Source organism: Carassius gibelio, chromosome A7, assembly GCF_023724105.1.
Source record: "Carassius gibelio isolate Cgi1373 ecotype wild population from Czech Republic chromosome A7, carGib1.2-hapl.c, whole genome shotgun sequence".
In the NCBI taxonomy this organism is placed as follows: Eukaryota; Metazoa; Chordata; class Actinopteri; order Cypriniformes; family Cyprinidae; genus Carassius; species Carassius gibelio.
In genome coordinates, this window is record NC_068377.1 from 20,716,919 (window position 1) to 20,740,349 (window position 23,431).

The following is a 23,431-nucleotide window of genomic DNA, read 5'->3' on the forward strand; positions in this document are numbered from 1 at the left end:
GCAGTGTTTGTACTGCCAAGACTCAATGCCCGATGAAAGGCTTCAAGACTTATGTGAGAGATGTTAATGATTTTCTCTTTGATCTTCATAGGTCTCCTCTTTACGCACATTTGTGAAGCAAGGTGAACTTGATATCTAGTATGTGAATCACTTCATATTACATGGGTAAAGAGCTGTCTGAGTGCGAAGGAAGAGATTTACGCTGCTCAGGAACTCAGGGTGGTCTGAAGAGCCCTCCAAAATCAAATGAGCTTCTTAAAGCACTCACTCAAAGGATTATCAGCACAACCAGGTCAGCAAAAGCCACGGAGAGAACGTCTTGAATTACTGTTTTTCATAATACCTAGTTAGTACTCAGTTTCTCTCTTTTTTATATAAGTTCTTCTTTCAGTCTTTGTCATGTCAGCCATTTGTGTTTAGCTGAGCTTTTGAGTTTAAATGCTTATAAATGACATCCCGACACTACATTATGGAAAAAATAATAATAATAATAATAATATTGATCTTACTTGAGTATTTTTAAAGGGATTGAGGTGTCCTTAATGGCCACAATGACCCCGCCATGATCCAGATAAAGAATGTGATGCTCTTCTTCAAAAACCTACAGTGAGCGAATGAAAAAAGCTCTTGAAGGCATTTTAAGTTCATCTTCATAATTGTCAATCAATATTTAATGTCAAAAATAGAGCTGGTTAAATAAGAGGTTGCAACAATCTTGAAAATCACCAAAGAGGCATTAGGACAGAGGAATAAGTCTGCCACATACTGAGTGCTGAAACAGCAGCAAAAGAGAGGGTGTCAAATAAAACTGGGCAGAATGGGAACAAGAGCAAACCGAAACCAAGTCTATTGGGAAAGTTGGGTGTTAAATACAATGAGCAAACCTTAAGAGTTGTGACAAGTCACAGAAGAAAAATGCTAAAATGAAGCATTTTTCTGACACCAAAAAGTCATTGTAAAACAAATTTGCCGACCATTAGTGTGTTGATTCTCACCTGTCTCCAGGTCTTGCCACAGTCTGAGGTGATGTACATCTCCTCTTTATATTCAACCAGCTGAGACCCAAGATTACCTGAAGAGAAGATACACGCACAATATCTTCACATAAATAAAAAGAGGGAGAGGGTGTCTTTAATTTTCTTTTTAACTTGAGGCGAAGCAGCAATTTCCTCACTTTGTTTAATTTTAGGAGAAGAGGCGGAGTAGACGTGAGCGAGTTACTTATAAAAAGACTGCAACTGTAAGAAAACTGGAGGCTATTGTGGATCAAAGGCTGAGAACTAGTCAGAGCTGAACATTTTACTGAGGAAGTGCACAATAATAGCAAGAGAAAGCAGGATTTTGGAGACTCTGTGATTACTGTCTGCGGTGTATGTACACATACATTTATATGCTGAGAACAAGCTGCAATGTGTTTAAAACCAGGTGTTTTACTCAGGTGTTTGTTAGTAAGTGAAATAAGTCAAGAGTGAACAAGTCACTGTGACACTGCGTGTGTGTGTGTGTGTGTGTAACCCTGAGGAAATGGATAAACTTGATGACCTTGTGAACTGGCATTAGCTCTAGCCTTGGATTCAAGAACATTAATGTACTGTCTTCATCAATTCCCCATGAACCCTGTGGCAAAAAAGAGCAAATATTTCATATATCTGTGCCTGCCTCCTTTTGTGCCTCAGTGTGGGCTCAATTGCAGTGCACAACATTCAGAAATGGAAAAAGAAACAAGGTTTCCTTTTCTCATGTTCTTCAGATTGTACATCACATTTCATTTTTCCCCCTTAAAAATATTTCGGTAACACTTTAGTATAGGGTCCAATTCACACTAATAACTAGTTGCTAATTAGCATGTCTATTATTAACATATTGGCTGTTTATTAGTGCTTATAAAGTACATATAATGCATGACATCCATAATCCTACCCAATACCCTAAACTTATCAACTACCTTATAAACTATTAATAACCAGCACATAAGGAGTTAATTGAGGCAAAAGTCATAGTTAATGGTTAGTTAATAGTGAGAATTGGACCCTAAAATAAAGTGTGACCAATATTTCTAAGCATTCCTTTTCTTTTTTGTGAAGAGACAGTCTACTTTGTACACACTATTACGATTTCCCTAAGCATGATGTAGTGCAGATTTGGATCTGGATTATAATTATTCCTTGTAACTGAAAAGAGTCAAGGAGTACAGAGAGTCATTTGATTTGAGTTTTTAGACTCCTCACAACTATGGCGACAATGCTGATGTGTAACATTTGTCATGAAGACTGACCTGCACCCATTATGAGGCCTGGGGCAGAATCTTTAGTGTGGACCGTTCCAGATACATACGGGTTGTCAGCCCACCGCAAGTGGAGATGGAGGTGACAGTCAGGCTAGGAAGAGAAAAAAACCAACCAGTAACATAAGGTGTGCACTTAGTAGAGAATCTAGACTGATTGAAAAAACACAAAACTTGCTTTAGTAACAATCTAAGTTCGACAATAAGCAGCCCATAATTCAAAACCACAAGTCGTACTACATAATGTTCTGGATAAAAGATGGATCAGAGCATGAATATACAGCATATTTAAGGTGTCAAATAAGCAATAAGTGATTGATAAGTGAGGAGGAGAAGAGAACAATGAGACGTCAAACAGATGGCTGAGAGATGAAGATGTGAGAAGGGTTGGATAGACAGACAGAAAAGGAGAGAGAAGTCAATATATATCCTTTCAACTTGTGATTCATATCTTATTCGTCTCGTTTGTTTGCCAGAAACCATACTTGTGTCTTAATTAATGGCCAGCTACCAGTCACAGTAATTAAAATGGGCATTTATCATGATACATATCATCTCTAGCTGTGTGTGTGTGTGTGTATGTGTGTGTGTGTGTGTGTGTGTGGATTGATGATCGTTTTTCTTTCTTTGTCTCATTAGAGAGCAGCAGAACCAGTGCCTGCTCTACCCACCAACCCTCAACTGAAAACAGCAGGAGATGAGTTAGATCGAGGGGTCAATGACTTGTCTGCGTCTGAGACTGTTGCGGTACAATCATTCTGAACAGGGAAAAAAGCTGGATATACATCTGTAGATGTATAATGAATTAAAGTCACAATTTTGTTTGCATGAATATGCAATGAACTGAAGGGAAAATGACATTAGCACTATTATATTATTTAAATCAAATGTGGAGATGGTAGGCTTCCAATCAAAAGTTTTGGGGTCTGTTAAGAGTTTTTTAAATGTTTTTGAAAGAAGAGTCTTTTGCTCACAATTGCATTCATTTGAGCGAACATACAGTAAAAGATGGATATAGTGAATTTTATTACTACTTAAAACACCAGTTTGATGGCAAAGCTGAATTTTCAGCAGGCATTACTGCAGCCTTCAGTGTCACATGACCCTTCACAAATCACTGTAATATGCAGATCTGGTGGTCAATAAAACATTTCTTATTGTTATCAATACTGAAAACAATTGTGCTGCTAAATATTTTTGTAGAAACCATTATATATATATTTTTTTTATCAAGAATCTTTGATAAATAGAAAAGTTAAAAAGAACAGCATCTGAAATAGAAATCTTTTGTAACAAAGTTTTTACTGTCACTTTTTATTAAGTGAATTCATTTTAAATAAAGGTATTAATAAAAAGTACAACTTTTATTTTCTAAAAGAAAAAGAACAATCTTACTAACCCCAAATGTTTGCATGGTAGCTTATGCATATCCTATGTAAATAATATGTTGTATTAACTGAAAGATATAAATAGGGGTCTAAAAACAAAACTAAAACTGTGATTATTCTGCTTAACTTTCATTGTCCCAAGAAAGGATTTCTCAAACTCAGTCCTACACAAATAAAATGGGTGCAGAAGCAATTTAGCACTGATAGATACATAGAAATGCAAAAGACCATTTGAATTGCTGCAGTGGAAGCTGAAATGAGGAATGAGCAGACATATTTACCTGCTTGCAACTGACAGGTTTGCCATTCATATCAGTTGTGGGAGGAGCCAGTGGTTCCCAGTCTCTGCCTTTGTTGTAGGTGATGAGAGTCATTACTTTTCCATCTACCTTTTGATTGGCTAAGAATACGCCCTTGATGCCACGAACCTGATGAACACACACAACCAAAAGATGTAGCAGAGTTAGTAGACATCAGCGGCAGTCTCACCCAGTGTGTTTTTGAGATATTATAGGTAAAGATCTCTAACAATGTAAATTTGACCACAGCTGAGCTATTTTTAGTTCATTATGCAATAGGTTGGAGCTCACACTGCCTTGTCTTCAAAGGTACTTGTGGGGTGAAATGCTGACCTCTAGAATGTCGATGAGGACATTCTCTTCAGGCTGATTGGTGCTGCGGACGTTCTCCAACACAATGGAGTAATAGACTCCTTGTGGATCCGACTGGTAGAGGTTGTACGTGTCTGTCTGATACCATTCCTGCAGAGCCAGGAATACCTGATTCTCGTCTGTACTCACAATTTGCACATCCTGCACAGAAAGACAAAAACAAAGAGAAGAAGAAAAATACAACCACGTGTAAGGATAAAAGTGAAATAAGTTCAATGAAAAGGAGAGTTTACGTTTTCCCAGTACAAATAATTAACATCATGATTTGTTTGTGTTTGCATTTTTGTGTGAAGAGAGACACAAAATCACTTGTGCTTATATAAAACAACCACAGAAAAGGGCTGCATATAAATCTTTGGTGTTTATACTTGGTTGCTTTGAAATTAAGAGTTTACTTTGAGCTGCTCTGAAGAAATGTGTTGGAACATGAACTGTTTAGGGACAGATTTAGATTAAATGAAAGCATGAGCATTTAATGAATCCATCCTATAATTAGCTCTTCTGGTTTGCCTTAAAAAACAGAATCAACTTTAAGCTCCTCAGTTTTGGTAGCTTAGCTGCATACAGTCGTGTGCTGTGGCAATGACTGGGCCAGGACGGGGGAGTTTGTCACCATGTTGTTCTTCCCGATAAAGTGAAAGTGGGTCGCATTAATTTAGGCGCAAAGATGCCCCCAGCTGAATTCATTCAGAAGAACTTAAGTGAAGAGCTAGCAAAGTGTTACGTCCTGTGGACGTATTTGGGGATTGTGCGCTCTTGGGAGAGTGACTTCACCTACTGGGCAAGTTCGGCATTGCATGTTTTCTTCTCTTGCTCTTTCTGTCTCTCTCTCCACTATAGATCGCTAATTGGATTCCAGCTGATGTCCATCATTCATCAGTACTGAGTGAATGCTACAGAGATCCAAGGTGTATAAGATGGCAAAGAAATAATGCTGAAGGGCTGACGGCTACGCGCTCACTCTTTGTCCTGATCCAGATTGGAGTTATTTTGTGTATCTCAGTGGGACCAAGTGTGGTCTTTATTACCTCTAAACTTTGTGAATGAACTTGTCAATTACAAACTATGAGAGAGTGTGTGAACGTTATGGTGGGTGTGTTTATGATTCTTTTGTGTTATTTTCTAATTTATGTAAATACCTTTGTTTGTCTTTGTTAGGAAGCGGTAGGGAGAGGGTGCCATTTGTTTTGAATATATAATATTGTTTATGTTTATGGTAGACAGGGAGATAGGTAAGACTCTGTCATTTATTTTCTTTCTTTTTAGTTAAGGTTATTTAGAGTTTCTGTGTTTAGCTAGAGGGTTTTTTGTTTGTTATGTTGGCCTGGCCCTCTCCTGAAGATTTGCTTCCTCTTGTTATTAATAAATTAAGTTATTTGCTTAATTTAGTGTCTGTGCTTTTCTGGATCAGGGGATTGATGTGACCGTCAGACTTTTTATTTATTTACATTTTGTTACGATGTCATTTAACCCCTAGACTAACAGTGAGGTTCGTAACAAGTGGGGGCTCGTCTTTTTTTTTTGAGCAGTGAGTTCGTTTATTTTTCGGATCGCAAATTGGAAGTTTTGCTCTGTTTGTCCAAGACTGAAGTCTGTTAGGACGATCGTAATTCGATGGGTCGCGGTTTGTGTATGGTGAGTTTTTCTCTCTTCCTCTAACGTTTTGACTGTTTTCATTTGTGGGTGGGGAAGGAGTAAAGAAGGGAAAAGTAGAAATAATGGAATTCGATTTAACAGCGTTTACTCTCGTGCCCACGATCGAAGTCTTTAATAAATGTAGAAAAAAAGATTTGGTTTTAATTGCGGAATTCTTCAATATTCAGATTGAGAGGGAGGCCACTAAACGAGTGCTTAAACAAGATCTTGAGGAGAAATTGACAACTGCAGGTATTTTACCTAGACAATCTGGTGATGAGGATGAGTTGGCAGTGGATCCTAAAGAGGCAAGTCCAAATTTTGATTCTGGGCCTCAGGACCCAAAGATTGCTTTAAAATTGAAAGAGATGGATCTTTTAATTAAGAAGCAAGAATGCGAGGCGGAGATGATTAGGTTTCGTATATTAGAAAAACAGGCGGAAAGAGATATTGAGATCCGTAAATTGGATTTGGAATCTGAGCGGTTGGCCCAAAGGCCAATTCCAGTTCCACGTATTCGGGGTAGTTCCATATCCTCACCTGTAAATAGCACTGTAACTGAAGATTTTTCTAGATCTACTGCGAGTGATTCATTTGACGTTAGTAGGTATATTAGACTGGTACCTCCATTTAGGGAGGCTGAAGTCGATTCTTACTTTGTTGCGTTTGAGAGAATTGCTAGTAAACTAAAATGGCCAAAAGAGATGTGGGCTTTGTTGTTGCAATGCAGTCTAACAGGGAAAGCTCAAGAGGTTTGCTCGGCCTTACCTATTGAAGGTTCCCTTGAATATGAAACCGTAAAATCTGCTGTTTTGCGGGCATATGAGTTGGTCCCAGAGGCTTATCGGCAGAAGTTTCGGGGGCATATGAAAACAGTCAAACAAACTTTTGTTGAATTTGTGAGAGAAAAGAAAGTGCTTTTCGAAAAGTGGTGTCTCTCTAGCAAGGTTACATCCCTGGAGGAAATACAGGAGTTAATCTTGTTAGAAGAGTTTAAAAATTGCGTTCCGGCTAACATTGTTGTATATTTAAATGAACAGAAGGTCACTTCTCTAGCTGATGCTGCAGTTTTGGCAGACGAATTTGTGCTGACACACAAGAATGTTTTTTCTTTGGGTGCAACTGTCAAAATGCAGGTGGAAAATTCGGTGCAGCGTGTTGCACGTCCATTTAAAAATGAAATGACTCGCAAATCAAATGGGGGTGCTGACAAGCGAGTTTGTTTCTTTTGCCTCGATTCAAATCATCTGATTGCGGATTGTAGAGCATGGAAGCAGAAGAGTGGTGCTTCTAAGACTAAAAATGTTGCACTTGTTGATTCCGTACAATCTAACACAGATAAAGAGATGTATCAGCCTTTTTTGTTTAGGGGTACAGTCTCGTTATGGTGTGATTCGGAGTTTAAGCCTGTAACAATTCTGCGTGATACGGGGGCAGCTCAATCGTTTATATCTGCAGGAATCTTGCCGTTTTCCGACAATACTTTTACTGGTCAGGAAGTATTGGTACGTGGAATTGAGATGCGTTGTGTGAATGTACCACTTCATATTGCATACTTGAAATCTGATATTGTTAGTGGGGTAGTCAACTTGGCTGTGCGTGAACAGTTACCAGTAGAGGGTGTTGACTTGATTCTGGGGAATGATCTTGCAGGTGGCATAGTTTTCCCTACACCTATTGTGACCCACATGCCTAATACTTCCCAAAACGATGATTTAGCTGAGAAGTTTCCGTCTGTGTTCCCCTCTTGTGTGGTTACTCGTGCTCAAGCACAGAAGTTTAAGGAAATAGTAGATCTGTCAACCTCTTTTATAGCTAATGACGTGCCTAAGACTGTGGAATGTGCTCTGTTTATACCACCAGACTCTGATGTTGATGTACCTTCTGGGAGGGAGGAGGGTGAAATGGAGACTTCCTTGAAGGTGGGGAGAGACTCTTTAGCTGTTGCACAGAGAGCAGACCCTTCTTTGGCCAAGTGCATAAAGGCTGTTGATAATAGTGTCCATGATTCTAATTCAGGGGTGGTTTACTTTTGGGAGGAGGGCTTGCTGATGCGCAGATGGAAACCACCGAAGGAAGAGCTTGGCTGGCAGGAGGTGCAGCAAATAGTTTTGCCATCTATTTATCGGCAACAGGTTCTGAAACTTGCCCATGAGAATTTTCTTTCTGGACATGTTGGTATAACTAAAACCTATTACCGCATTTCTAGATACTTTTTCTGGCCTGGACTTAAGAACTCTGTTTCTAAATACTGTAACTCATGCCATGTCTGCCAGATGGCAAGCAAGCCGAATCAGAAAATTCCTCCCGCACCCCTTTGTCCGATTCCTGTTGTAGATGATCCATTTGACCGACTGATTATTGACTGTGTCGGACCACTGCCAAAAGGGAAAGCAGGACATCAGTATATCTTCACAATAATGTGTGCGACCACCCGTTTTGTTGAAGCAATTCCATTACGTACATTGAGGGCTAAGGTGGTGGTAAAAGAGCTTCTTAAGTTCTGTACTACGTTTGGATTACCAAGGATTATACAGAGTGATCAGGGCTCGAATTTTACCTCCAAGGTTTTCAGGCAGGCTTTAGAGATGCTGAGTATTGGCCACCAAATGTCTAGTGCCTATCATCCCGAATCCCAGGGGGCCTTGGAAAGGTTTCACCAAACCCTCAAAGCGATGTTGCGACGTTATTGTATCGAGACTGGTAGAGACTGGGCTGAGGGTCTTCCTTATTTGATGTTTGCAACCAGAGAGACTGTACAGGAGTCTCTTGGTTTCAGCCCTGCTGAACTTGTGTTTGGGCACACTATGCGGGGTCCGTTAAAATTACTAAGTGATCAGTTGTTAAGCCAGCCATCTAGACCTGTGCCTGTTGATGAGTATGTTACCTCCATCCGTGAAAAGCTAGGTAAAGCACGAGACCTGGCTAAGTTACATCTGTCTGAAACTCAGTTAAAAATGAAAGAACGGTTTGATGTAAAAAGTGTAAAACGAGACTTTTCACCTGGTGATCAGGTTTTAGTTTTGCTGCCAATGCCTGGGTCGATTCTACATGCCAAATTTGCTGGTCCGTATTTGATTGAAAGGAGGTTGAATGAGACCAACTATGTTGTTGCTACACCGGACCGAAAGTGCAAGAATCGTGTATGTCATGTGAATCGCCTCAAAGCTTATGTGAGTAGAACATCATCTGATAACAATAGCAAGCAGGTTGATTCTCTCTTAACTTGTGCTGCTGCTACTGTGAGTGTAATAGCTACGACCTCTATGGACGAGGATGAACTGCAAAGCGGAGGCTTTCCTATTTCTCGCCTTCAGAATTCTGCTATATTACAAGATCCCTCTTGTTTTCTTTCACATCTGACTGCAGAACAGTCTCATGACTTGTTGGAGTTGTTGAATACTTTTTCAATCTTGTTTAGTGATGTCCCCGGTAGAACATCTGTCTGTGCTCATGACATTGATGTGGGGAATGCCAAACCAATAAAACAACACCCTTACAGACTAAATCCACGAAAGCGGGAAGCTATAAAGGTAGAAGTTGACTACCTGTTAAAACATGGTATGGCCGTGCCCAGTCAGAGCCCATGGAGCTCTCCCTGCTTGCTGGTACCTAAACCAGATTCAACCTTTCGATTTTGCACGGATTACCGTAAAGTCAATGATGTAACAAAGCCTGACTCCTTTCCTCTTCCTAGAATTGAAGACTGCGTGGATAAAGTTGGTTCAGCTAAATATGTTACTAAGTTGGACTTATTGAAGGGATATTGGCAGGTGCCCCTCACTAAACGAGCCTCTGAGATATCTGCATTTGTAACCCCTGATAGCTTTCTACAATACACCGTTTTAGCCTTTGGGATGAGAAATGCACCTGCTACATTTCAGAGGATGATGCACCAAGTTCTTTCGGGAGTCTCAAATTGTGAAGTGTACCTAGATGACATTGTGATTCATTCAGATGATTGGGTACAACACTTAGAAACTCTCAGAGAAGTTTGTAGTCGTTTAAGGACTGCTTCATTGACACTAAATCTGGCAAAGTGTGAATTTGCTAAAGGTACAATTACCTATCTGGGTAAGCAAGTTGGTCAGGGACTTGTAAAACCAATTGATGCTAAAATAGCAGCTATTCTTCAGTTCCCTGTTCCATCTAATAAACGTGAACTAAGACGTTTTCTGGGGATGAGTGGTTACTATCGAGCTTTTTGTTCAAATTTTTCCACCTTGGTCTGTCCACTCACAGATCTCCTCAGTATAAAACGAGAGTTTGTGTGGTCTACCGAATGTCAACTTGCTTTTGAAGCAGCAAAGGATCTCCTTTGTCAGGCTCCTGTTCTCTCTGCACCTGATTTTACAAGGACTTTCAAATTACAGGTGGATGCGAGTGACAATGGTGCTGGAGCTGTATTGTTACAGGAGGATCAAGCTTGTGTTGAACATCCTGTCTCCTATTTTTCTAAAAAGTTCATTGGAGCTCAACGGAATTATAGTGTAATTGAAAAAGAGGCCCTTGCACTGTTGTTAGCTCTCAAGCATTTTGATGTGTACCTGGGTAGTAGTATTAGTCCTATTGTGGTATATACTGATCATAATCCCCTGGTGTTCCTCTCTCGTATGTCAGGTGCTAATCAACGGTTGTTACGGTGGTCTCTTACTCTACAAGAGTACAGCTTAGATATTCGTCACAAGAAGGGGGTGGAGAATGTTATGGCAGATGCCCTTTCAAGAAGTTAAGAGTGGTACCCGATCAATGTATCCACCATCTAGGAGATGTATGGGTTGACATCTTTATTTTGTTTCTTATTTTTATTTTATTTATTTTTGCATTCTTAGTGGTGGGGGTGTTACGTCCTGTGGACGTATTTGGGGATTGTGCGCTCTTGGGAGAGTGACTTCACCTACTGGGCAAGTTCGGCATTGCATGTTTTCTTCTCTTGCTCTTTCTGTCTCTCTCTCCACTATAGATCGCTAATTGGATTCCAGCTGATGTCCATCATTCATCAGTACTGAGTGAATGCTACAGAGATCCAAGGTGTATAAGATGGCAAAGAAATAATGCTGAAGGGCTGACGGCTACGCGCTCACTCTTTGTCCTGATCCAGATTGGAGTTATTTTGTGTATCTCAGTGGGACCAAGTGTGGTCTTTATTACCTCTAAACTTTGTGAATGAACTTGTCAATTACAAACTATGAGAGAGTGTGTGAACGTTATGGTGGGTGTGTTTATGATTCTTTTGTGTTATTTTCTAATTTATGTAAATACCTTTGTTTGTCTTTGTTAGGAAGCGGTAGGGAGAGGGTGCCATTTGTTTTGAATATATAATATTGTTTATGTTTATGGTAGACAGGGAGATAGGTAAGACTCTGTCATTTATTTTCTTTCTTTTTAGTTAAGGTTATTTAGAGTTTCTGTGTTTAGCTAGAGGGTTTTTTGTTTGTTATGTTGGCCTGGCCCTCTCCTGAAGATTTGCTTCCTCTTGTTATTAATAAATTAAGTTATTTGCTTAATTTAGTGTCTGTGCTTTTCTGGATCAGGGGATTGATGTGACCGTCAGACTTTTTATTTATTTACATTTTGTTACGACGTCATTTAACCCCTAGACTAACAGTGAGGTTCGTAACACAAAGTCCCTGAAGTGCTGAGTAGCTTTAATGTGCTTCAGAGACCAAATTCTAAGGCTATTTCTCACTTATGTCCCACTAACAGCAGTTTAGAGGCACTGAACCCCCTCTGTGAGAGGACAGTTACACAACACCTGTTTGCTCTGAGAATTATAGAATGGAATAGGGAAGATAAAGGATAAATTAACACACTTAAAGAGCATCTGCAACTACTTGTATGTATGCATGTGGACCAACACACACTGTGCATGCAGCTTCTATGTAAAGAATGATTTTAGGCACAGAAAACTTTCCAAGAGGCTTTCTATGTAATATGTCCTTAAAATTTCTAAATATTATGACATGATGTGAGTTCAAATGATTTTGGTCAGAATGAAATCGATTTTCCAGACAATTTCATACTTCTCTGACTTTTTCACTTCCCAAAATGCCAAGAAGTTTTTCTAATGCAACATAATGATGAACATTAGTTGTTTAAGTGGTGTTGCATCTGTATATTTTATACTTCTGGTGGTGCCACAGAGCAGTACCGAAATCGTGGTCTGTTTTTTTTTCTTCTCATAACCGGCTAAATTAGTTGTTTTCCGGCAAGGTGTATCAATATTTTTCATAAAAACACAAAATGCATGCAAACAAAATGGTACCATCAATATTCACAATTCCAACTTATTGTGATCAATGACCCAACTCGGAAAATCTTGGCTTAAAGAGAGTTTAGTGTGTAGAAAAAACTTAACAAAAAAACGTTAAAAAAAAAAAAAAAAAAAAAAGACTGTTCCAGCTCACTATCAAAGAGACTTCTAATCCTGCTTCATCCCTATGTTCTCTTCCTTCCTAAAATATTGTTCTATATTCACACACAAACACTTCTGATAAAGTAGCTACCAAATTCCCCTGAAGACTATTCTGAAGAAGCAAATTTCAGAGAAGCTCTTATATAGAGTGGATTTTAAATGTGTCCACGACTTTACAGACATTATTTCAAATTCAATTTACACTTTTACCAACCTTAGCTGTCATGAGGTTCATGAAGACATCTGAAAATAAGTAATCACAAATTGTAATAGCTGAGTAATTGCTTCCACATTTGCTATTTAATTTTTCGATCAGATTTTGACATGGTGTTGAACACGCCTCTTGTCTAGAACTGCAGTGTAATTCCTATCTCTTGATTTGGGGTCAAATATGAACAGCTCAACATGTTTTAGTTAGTAGTGAATTCATATTTTAACAATGAGGTCATCTTCCCATCAAAGCTTACACAAGACTGTAAAGTCATTGCTGTTAAACACTGCTGTTGAAGGTTACCCCAGAGAGAGTGGAAGTTTTAAATGTGGATTATAAGCTCATTGAAATCAGCACACAAACAGCAACAAGAACAACAGAGCAAGATGATTAGAAGAGGAAGCTCTAAGTGAAACACTTTTTCTTTTTAAGTCTTACATTTTCTTGGCTTGTCTTTGTCTATCATACTGTGTGACGGGACACTCAGGTCCCCAGTACTGATAGCAGCACGATCAGATCTTAAGACAGCACTATCCATCTGTCTCTGACAGCAGGCACAGGAGCCCTATCAGCCAAGACACAGCTGCAGGACATTTGTGGCTCTGCCAATAGCCACAATCCCTTATTGAATTATCAGCAGACTGACCGTGGGTCTAAGATAGAAGGATGGGATAGGTAACTACACAAGTATGGATGGAAAGAGAGGAAATCTGTAAAGAAAAAAAAGAAAAGAAATGAAATGGGATATTAAGACTCCAGCAGAATGTTTTCTTTTTCACTGTGTCTGGTGGTTTAATTGAGCTCCAATAGTGGCGCATTTGAATTCTGGTCATGCGGTTCCATTCTTGAAGCACAGAAACAGGTCTTAATTGGCCAAAATCAATGATATTGTTTCTATTCAAAGTCTGCTTTAAGTAAAAGAGCACTGGACCCTTTTTAAGTGATTTTGTGTGGTTCAGGGACGATTGCAATTTGATTGCAATACCAACATTTATCTAAGCTGAAACACTTAAAGCAGGCTTGCAAAATTTAGAGATGCATCACAAAGTTACATTTTCCAGAATGGCGTCATTTCTAAACTACACTTAATTATTAAAGATCAAGTTGGGCCTCTTGAAATTTGACACACTGGTGTTATTTGTTAATTTTAGATGGGTTAAATTTGATGCTGAAACACTAAATGGCAAACATCTTTAAAGAGACAGATAACCCAAAACTGAAAAATCTGGCATCATTCAATTAACTTTTTTTTTCCTTTCTGAAAATCACCTACTTCTGTGTTCCACATGTATCAAGTCATGCAGGTTTTGAACAACACGGGTGAATGATGATACAAAGTTCATTTTTGGGTGCACTATATCTTTATATATAAAGCAGCCTTATAGCCATTCATTTCCTTCATCTTTAGTTCTTCAGATATAGCTAGCTTTACTTCATGCAAATATTTGAAAAAATAAGCAAACAAACAAAAATTATTTGAGATGAGTTTTAAAATCAGAAAAATGAAGGATGAAAGGGGAAAAAAAAGGAAGGAAGAACTGGAGCTTAGCTATTTAGTGCCCTAAATGTTACAACAAACAAATCGTCCCACAGGAGCCAAGGACCATCATTAATCCAGAACATAAAGAAAACTTCAGGAGAGATCTGAGACTGCATACTGGAATTGGGCTTTGCATTTTTCAAAAGGCTTTCAATTATTCACTATGGAAAATATGGGCACAACATCAGCCAACCCCGTCACTCGCACACACATTCATGCTCTCTTCTGGGTTCTTGAACCGGGTGTCTACAATTTAACCTATCTGCTCAGTCAAGCGACAAGCAACCAAAAGAGCAGAGAGAAGCGGGTCTAGAAAGAGGGAAAAAACAATATTGTTTTAACCCACAAAATGACACCACAAAAGTGAAATGATAAATATATCCCCTTCTAAATTGTTCAAAAACCCTTGAATATGCACTGAGCGAATAAACATGTTCTACTTCTTCAGTAATTAAATCAAAGCTTATATCCTTTGCCATTAAGACAAATGCTTGGTAATCTAGGGCATCTTTTTATTAGTACTCTAATCTCTCTCTCTCTCTCTCTCTCTCTCTCTCTCTCTCTCACTCACTCACTCACTCACTCTATCACAGTGAATCAGTGGTTGGCATAGTTACAAATGCCATTGACAGCAGCTGCCCTACAGCCTATCTCCTTTCCCTGCCTCTCTTTCTTTGAGGTGAAATATACATGAAGCAGGCCCCTCTGGCCTCCATTCCAATCAATGTTATTCAATTACAGTCAGCCCGCATTTTACTGAAGTACTCCCTTGGGTTAGAGCCACAGACAGCCTGGTCAGTCATCAGCTGTTACCCTTAGCCAGCTGTCTTCTTTCAATGGCATATTACCGCCATACATCACGGCTCCTCAGTAGGTTAAACCCACATCAGGCTTGTAATGGTGAGGTATTTCAATGCTAGACACCAACTGTGCTCTTCAGTTCATATATATTGTTGCAATACGTCATAGTTAGTCTCCGGCTTTAAAGTGAAATCCACAACAGCTGCAGTTGATAAAAGAACAATAACCACCTTCAAACAGTAATTCACATTCAGTACATAGTTCATGACAAAAACTGCAGTAACTTCAAACATTAAACTTAAAAATGTAACACTTATGCTCCAGTTTCACTGTTTGCTTCACTCCATTTGTCTGTGTTTGCAAGTTTTGGATACGCTGACAGTCTGTGCATTAGTGGTGGGTATTTTTCAGTGACTATTACTGTAAGTTACATCAGCACACCAGAACAAGTGACTGTCTTCATATATAAGTGTGTCATTGAATCATTCATTTAACCAATTTGTACAAACTCTCTGATTCATTCAGCAATTAAAGGGCTAGTTCACCGAAAAATGAGGAAGACCCGTAAGACCCATAAGACCTCATTTCATCTTCAGAACACAGTTTAAGATATTTTAGATTTAGTCCGAGAGCTCCCAGTCCCTCCATTGAAGCTGTGTGTACGGTATACTGTCCATGTCCAGAAAGGTAAGAATAACATCATCAAAGTAGTCCATGTGACATCAGAGGGTCAGTTAGAATTTGTTGAAGCATCGAAAATACATTTTGGTCCAAAAATAGCAAAAACTACGACTTTATTTATCATTGTCTTCTCTTACGTGTCTGTTGTGAGCGAGTTCAAAACACTGCATTTCAGTGATATCCGGTTCGCGAACGAAACACTCGAACGAGTCAGTCTATTGTTCATTATCTGGCTCGGCTCGGTGTTCATCTTCAGTTCTCTCTTCACAGCAGTTCAGTCAGTATACTATTGGAGTAAATGAATTACTCCGGGATATTGGTTTGTTTGAACTCAGAGGGAGTGTCAGTCACATTAAAAAAGTTAACAGCTTAATTCATTTGTGGATTAATGCGTATTATACCTATTATACCTTCTCAAACGATTCAGTTCGATTTGTCGAACTGGTTCAAGAAGATCTGGTTACATCGAAGGATTCGTTTCGAACCGGATATCACTACAATGTTGTGTTTTGAACTTTCTCACAACAGACACGGAAGAGAAGACAATGAATAAAGTCAAAGTTTTTGTTATTTTTGGACCAAAGTGTATTTTTGATTCTTAAAAAAATTCTAACTTACCATCAGATGTCACATGGACTACTTTGATTATGTTTTTCTTACCTTTCTGGACATGGACAGTATACCGTACACACAGTTTCAGTAGAGGGACAGGAACCTCTCGGACTAAATCTAAAATATCTTAAACTGTGTCCCGAAGATAAACGGAGGTCTTACGGGTTTGAAACGACATGAGGGTGAGTCATTAATGACATAATTCTCATTTTTGGGTGAACTATCCCTTTAAACTTCATGATTCAGTCATTGAATTATTTACTCAACCAACTTGTTCATAAACACTGATTTATTCAGGAACAAAACATCACTACGTTATTAACTTACACTACAATACTTAATGTTAACTTGTTTACTGAACTTCTATATAAAAGCAATATCACACTTTCCATAGTGTTGTTGATCTTAATTCCAAAACAGCAATCTTGATATTTGTGATATTGCTTAATTTACAGTGATGTGATTAAATGAGACTAAACAGCAGAAAATTAAAACTATATTTTAGAAAAACAATATGGAAACACATTTATGATATTAAATATCACTTTGCATTACATTTATGCTGAATGATTAGCACAAAAATGTGTCTGATCCACAGCTATTTTTTTGGGGTTATTTTAAACATACATTTGTGCAACCTACATTTGTGACATACATTTTTATAATTTTTTTGCAAAGAATACAACCCAAAATTGCACACAAAAGTGATTTCAGAGTAAAAACTGGTCATTTAACAGCCACATTTCTGAGGACCGTACCTTTGGTAGGGCATATTTAGGGAATCTCATCTGAACAAATTCATTTCTTCGGTATGAGACATAATACTTGGTTCGATTTCCTGTAGATACCTAAAAAAAAAGAAAGAAAGTGTGTTTTTATTTCACTATCCCAATTTTGAGACAAATCACTCTCACTTTCCTATTCATCCTTTTCGATCTCAATTTACAATGTTGATTTTGCCTGCTGGTATTATCCTAACAGATTCAGTCTTTACAAGCACTGAATCAGAATCTCTGTCTGTTGGTCTCTATGGTTCACATAAATTGTGTCCATGACTCTTTGACCAAACACAAACAATTCACACACCGAAGTCCTGTTTCTCAAGGGCATATCTGAGATCCTTTTTAACAGCTGCAATCCCTTCAAAAAACCACTGAGCAGGTGAGGGGGGAATGAGAGAACTTAATACAGAACAAGCAAATGTCCTTGAGTAATTGGCTAATTAAAAAAGGTCAGGGGAAAAAAAATGTTGGTTGCTTTTAATGTTGGTTAAACACCCAGAGTCCTGCAGGTGCATGGTCCTCGCTCTGCTATATATATATATATACACACAGTATGGCAGTCTGGAAAACTTGATTCTGATCAGTCAGTCGTGACATACTTTACAGTAATTTTTGAATAACGACCGGAAAACTGTGTAGCTGGCTGCCTGGCAACACAATTTTTACTACATAGCTGTGCTAGTTAACAAAAACCCAGTTCTTTATCTGGCAAGCAGTCATGAAATAAATGGCATTATGTGCATTCAGAAGATCATTATCACAACAAAACAAAAAAACTCTTCTAAAGTAATATAAGACTCTGACCAGTGTTTATTCTGCCTGGCTGAAAGTGCCAGTAAAGAATTGCATTTAACAGAAGTGACAGTAAAGCAATTTATAATGTTAATGAATTATGAATTAAATGCTAATCCTTTGAATTTTCAGCAAGAAAATTCATCAAAGAATCCTAAAAATATACTGCCACAAAAATACTAAGCATTTTCAACATTTTCAAAATTGATGATAATAAGAAATGTTTCTTAAGCACCAAATCAGCATATTAGAATGAAACGTGGCACTGAAGACTGGACTGAAGGATGTTACAATATATTAAAATTGTAATAATATTGTAATAATATTTCACAATGTTACTGTTTTACTCTGTTTCTGATAATAAATGCAGCTTTGATGAGCATAAGTAACAACATTAAAAAAATCTTACTGACCTTAAATTGTTGACGTTAGTGTATTTTGTGGTAGTGTGTATATGACACATTATATAATATTATAATATACTGTACTCTCTGATGTGTGAATGGATCTATCCAAATAAATGTGTACATACATCATATGTAAAGACATTTCACATCATTATACCTTCACAAATATGTGTTCATCTTGCACTGAGAGGGAATTGTGGTCAATCTTCCCCAAGAACTGTGCTGTCACCATTTTATCAGAGCAATTTTGTATGAGACATGTAACATAAAGGTATCCTGGTGAAAGACAGAAAAACACACACATTAAAATGGTTAGAGGAAAAGTGAAGTTAACAATTTGACTTTCAAAAGACTTTTTAATTCTGATCATACAGCTTTTGTAAGCGAGTATTTAGAAGCCGTTCCAAAGGTAAATGGAGTAAAAAATATCTGCAAAAAAAAAAAAAAAAAAAAAAAAAAACAAGGGGCTCTTAACAATATTAGCTGATGCTGATCCTCACAGGGCATACTGTTTTGCTTCAGAATGGCAGGAAATTAATTATAGGAAAACAGTGTCGAGGTGCCCTGTCGACGTGGCCTTTCTCTTTAGAATCTCACACAATAGATGGCTCAGCAACCTCTACAAAACACACACTCTCACACACACACACACACACACACACACACACATGGACAATCATGGACAACCAATTGGAAAATTATGAACAAATTTGAGGAGAATGCTTCCTCCAAAAATCATGGCCAAAGGTTACATATCAAAGTGGGGAACTTAATTGCTATTCTCATAATGTTGTTTCCTCTAATTCTCTGTGGTTTTATTTTTTTGTTATTAATTTTAGGCAAACAAACAGGCATACTACTTCACTGAAGAGGACGAATGGATAGTCAAAGCAGTACAGCAGAGAAATTCATTAAAAAGCAATTAGAATGGCTGAATGCTTTGCTTCTGTCTTCTGTCACACAAGGTCAGATGTGCACACACACACACACACACACACACAACCAGCACATCCTATGAGAGGCTGAAGGAGCCACTGAGTTGGAGAAAAAACACTTCGGGTCTGCGTCTGTCAGTGTGACACAAAGTCAACAGGTACACAGCTGAAAGTTCATTCATCAGAAGAAGGGCTTGATGTACTGTATGTGTCCAGTGGGATTTTCTCATACTGGTTAGACACATCTCTGTGTATGTGTATGTGTTTGTAGGTTGCAATGTGGCTGTCAGGTGGCGTTTAACCTTCACTGGCTTGAGTGTGATGGAGCTCGGAGTTTGCATCTGCACGTCTGCTCTCTTTCACACACACAAACACAATTTTGCTGAAAGAGGTTTGTTTGAAACTGACACCCTAAACATCCCATCCGCCCAAACTGAATTGAAATGAACTGTTCTATAAACACATGAGCTCCCTTACCACCACTGATGTCTTGAATCTCCATATGAACCAGATCAGGATCCACATCCACCCCTGTCACGGCCCTTAAACAAAGCATACACTTATTATGTAGTAAGAGAGGATCAAACAAGACTGGCTAACACACAGAAGGACATCTTAAAGGGTATAGTTCACTCCAAAATTACAATTCTGTCACCATTTCCTCACCTTCATGTTGTTCCGATGACATCATTTAACAGATAAGGGGAAACTTTGAAGACTTTTCTCTCACACAAAGACCTCAAATATAGTGCATAACTATTTTTATGATACTTTTTTGGGGCTTTTGTGTCCTTTTTGAAGCTTGAATACTTCAAAACACACACAAAACAGTAACCAGTGACAGTTTTTGTTTTCCGTAGAAGGAAAAAAAAGTGAAATAATAGTGACTAAATGATGACAAAATAGATGTTATTTTTGCTTTAACCATCCCTTTAAAACATCTGCTCAGCAGAATCTTCTCAACCACAGAGACACATACAAAGCCCTTGGTTTCAAGGAATGCAGACAGCTCACTGTCTTCTGTCTAGCTGTGTTAAAGACAATTGTTTGGAGGTTACTAAGCTGCTCAGTGAAGTTCTAGCTCAGTAAACTCGCACAAAACCTTCATCATTTGCAAGCATTTTAACAAGCAGGAAATTAACAGAACCTTTTAAGAAAGTGTGTTGATTTAGTCACGAAAAGTTGAGACTTCATGCAATTCGTTCAGAGCCGATCGTGACAAAACTGTAATGCTATCTGTCAGGATGTCCAGCCAATGGTTAGGGTGAGGGGTTAGTCTTTGTTTCAGCATTGTGTGGACATCTCAGTACTTTGACTGACAAGATCAATGAAATCGGCTGCTGGGAGAGGTTTGCCCTTAACTGGCTTAGGAAGAAAAAAGAAGACATTTATGTCCATGTATATATCAGACTGTGTAATCTTCAGCATTTCAGCTGGAAAATAATGGTTCTAAATCAATGCTGTACTACATAAAAAATATTTACAGCAGCATAATAACTACATAATCTTGCACCACATTGATTTATGGCAGATTACTTGACCGTCATGTCTCGACATCACATGATAAGTTCTCTCCTGACCACACGGTACAGACCACCCTCCCAGACAGCATCCCTGTCCATTAAAGCCACGCTGATTTATGATCTTTCCTCTCCAGACCTCCCCTTCTGTTGTTTTATGAGCGAGGCAGCAGACAGGGAGGACGAGAGAGACACAACCCTCACTATGAACTGATTCTGTCGCGACTTCTGAGGCAATTCTCTGAGATGTTTTAAAGAGGTTTGGAGACAGTAGAGAGGGAAGGGGTACGACCCTTATCAAACCCCCTGCTGCTGAGGAATAGAGTAAAAAGAGCTTCAGATTTACAGTGTCACTGTAAAACCTCTAGCCAAATGAAATGTGCTGGATGGGGTTTATTACGGCAGAAGCTGACGGGAGCTGACTTTTTCACCTTTGATCACTATCAACCACAGACAAACGATACAGAATCATATATTGTGTGTATGTGATTCTGGTAAAGTGTGCTGGGAGGATGGCACGCAAGCAGAAGACCAAAAGACAGATCAAAACAGAGAAAGATAGGGTCGGACAGAATGACTGGTTGGGGTGGAGAAATAAATCACTTCTGTACAGGATTTCAATGCCAGCTGTGGTAGCAGTGAACCATAACCAGGGAGCGAAGGCATGGAAAATGAAAAAGTGGTTGACTTCCACTAAGAAGGTGGATTTAAAAGAAAGTCTCAGAGGGCAATGTAAAGTATAACAAAACAGCACTGACACCCAAAGAAAGACTTACTTTCTTCTGTGGAATACCAAATAATTTAAAAGCTGTTGTTTTCCAGTAGAGGTAAATGGTGACTGTGGTCATCAAGCAACATTTTAAGTGAAACATAGCTCATATTTTAGTCTGTTTCCCATCATATGTCATCAGAAGTCTTAAATACCACCTTTACAAGGATTTTATTTTATTTCTTCGTAGCTTTACAGACTCTCATCCCCACTGTATGGAAGACTGCAGCTCTTACATTCTGCTAAATAGCTGATTTGATTTCCCACAGAAGAAAGTCATACAGGTTGGAAACAACATGAGGTTACTTTAAGTAGTATACAGAGTGACTTAAAAAAAATCAATTATTATCATAAAAAAAATATTTTTAAAAATCACCAGAAAACTCTGTCTTTAGTAACACGCTCCTGTAGCAGAGTCCATTTGTGACCCAGATCGGTGGAGATATACAGCTGAAAAATAAAGAAAGACAAATAAATCACTATTTACTGTCAACAGAAGCTTGAAGCAATGGTCATAACATTGATTTTTAGACTGGATTAGATTAAAACACGCTTTGCATGATCCTTTTCAGGATCATGAGAATTAGATGAGAAATTAATTGTATACTGTATATAGCAATTAGGTTGTGGGAAACTGTACATATATACCAATTAAAATCACATATGAGTGTGTGTGTGTGTGTGTGTGTGTGTGTGTGTGTGTGTGCATCTGTCCCCAACTGATCATCCCTATAATGAGAATATATTGATCTCCACTTGCATGGAAAATACCCATCAAACTTCATCATAACTTTTCATTGTATCTCAGAGATGATAAATGCAGCGTGTTGCAAGCAATGTTTAGGGGTTTTAGCAATTCATCATCTGCACATAAACACTCGCACACACACACAGATCTTGCCTTGTTGTTCACCCAGCCGTTAACAATGTAAACATGCTCTTTAGCGAGAGACAACCATAGCCTGAAGGCCAAACAGTGCTGCTCATAACTCTAATAATGAGGATGCCAATATGCTGGAGAGCAAAAAGCAGAGCCATAAACAAAGCTAGGTGAGAAATGTGTTGAGAACAGTTGGTCAAGGCATTCAGCCGAGACCTAAATCATTAATGCTGAAAAGGCCACAAAGACTAATTCAGGAAGTTAAGCCTGACAAGAAAATCTACAAACATGCAGCTGGAATTAAGACATATTATGGTCTTGCGAGCAACTTGTTTGAAGCTGCCAAACAAAACACTGACTTCAATTTGTGTCATTAATATTCATTTACTCGACTGCATGAATCTGTATTGGCCAACACTTTCATCACTGACCTTCGCCTCCTTGCTGTAAGCCAGAAGTTTGTCTTCCTCAGATGGATGGAAGAGGAGGGTATCTACAGTGAAGGAGACAGGCTGCCGTTGGAAGGATGAACCCTCATCTGTGCTGATGAAGAGCATCTGGTCCCGCTCATTGATGCTGGAGCTCACCAAGATCACCTAAAATAACACAATGTCTTCAGTGACTGCATGCTAGATGTATGTTAGTTAGTGCTTCCTAAAGATTTTATTAAAGAATGTGCAATTTCTTACTTTTTTTTTTTAATATGCACAACATAGTATATATATATATATATATATATATATATATATATATATATATATATATATATATATATATATATTTGCAATTTATGTTTATATTATATTTACATGTTTATATAGACATTATAGTGTATTTTTTGTCATCTAACTATGATCCGTTCACTGAATTACAAAACCAGTTTTGGTAAAGTGTCACTTCCATTAAATTTTTATTGTTTCAGATTTCTATTATATATGGCCAATCCTACTCTAGATCATCTAATTACTGTACAGTAAAGCTGTGAACTATATTATACTCAGACACGCGCACACGCGCACACACACACACACACACACACACACACACACACATATACACACACACACTCACTAAAGCACACTAATGTATATTTTCTGTTTTTGTTGCC

At 38.4% G+C, this 23,431-nt stretch overlaps 1 protein-coding gene across 2 annotated transcripts in view; it reads right to left on the minus strand.

The window, feature by feature from the left end:
• The window catches only part of LOC128016782 (VPS10 domain-containing receptor SorCS2), a 165,968-nt gene that overhangs the window by 15,464 nt on the left and 127,073 nt on the right, over nt 1-23,431 (minus strand). For both annotated transcript variants that reach the window (XM_052601570.1, XM_052601571.1), the window contains exons 4-13: nt 22,755-22,919; nt 21,820-21,893; nt 19,632-19,696; nt 18,377-18,495; nt 16,997-17,086; nt 4,305-4,484; nt 3,954-4,100; nt 2,276-2,378; nt 996-1,072; nt 510-601 (exon numbers count right to left, since the gene is read on the minus strand). In XM_052601570.1, coding sequence (XP_052457530.1) covers nt 510-601; nt 996-1,072; nt 2,276-2,378; nt 3,954-4,100; nt 4,305-4,484; nt 16,997-17,086; nt 18,377-18,495; nt 19,632-19,696; nt 21,820-21,893; nt 22,755-22,919 — 1,112 coding nt within the window. The remainder of the gene's footprint in view (nt 1-509; nt 602-995; nt 1,073-2,275; nt 2,379-3,953; nt 4,101-4,304; nt 4,485-16,996; nt 17,087-18,376; nt 18,496-19,631; nt 19,697-21,819; nt 21,894-22,754; nt 22,920-23,431) is intronic.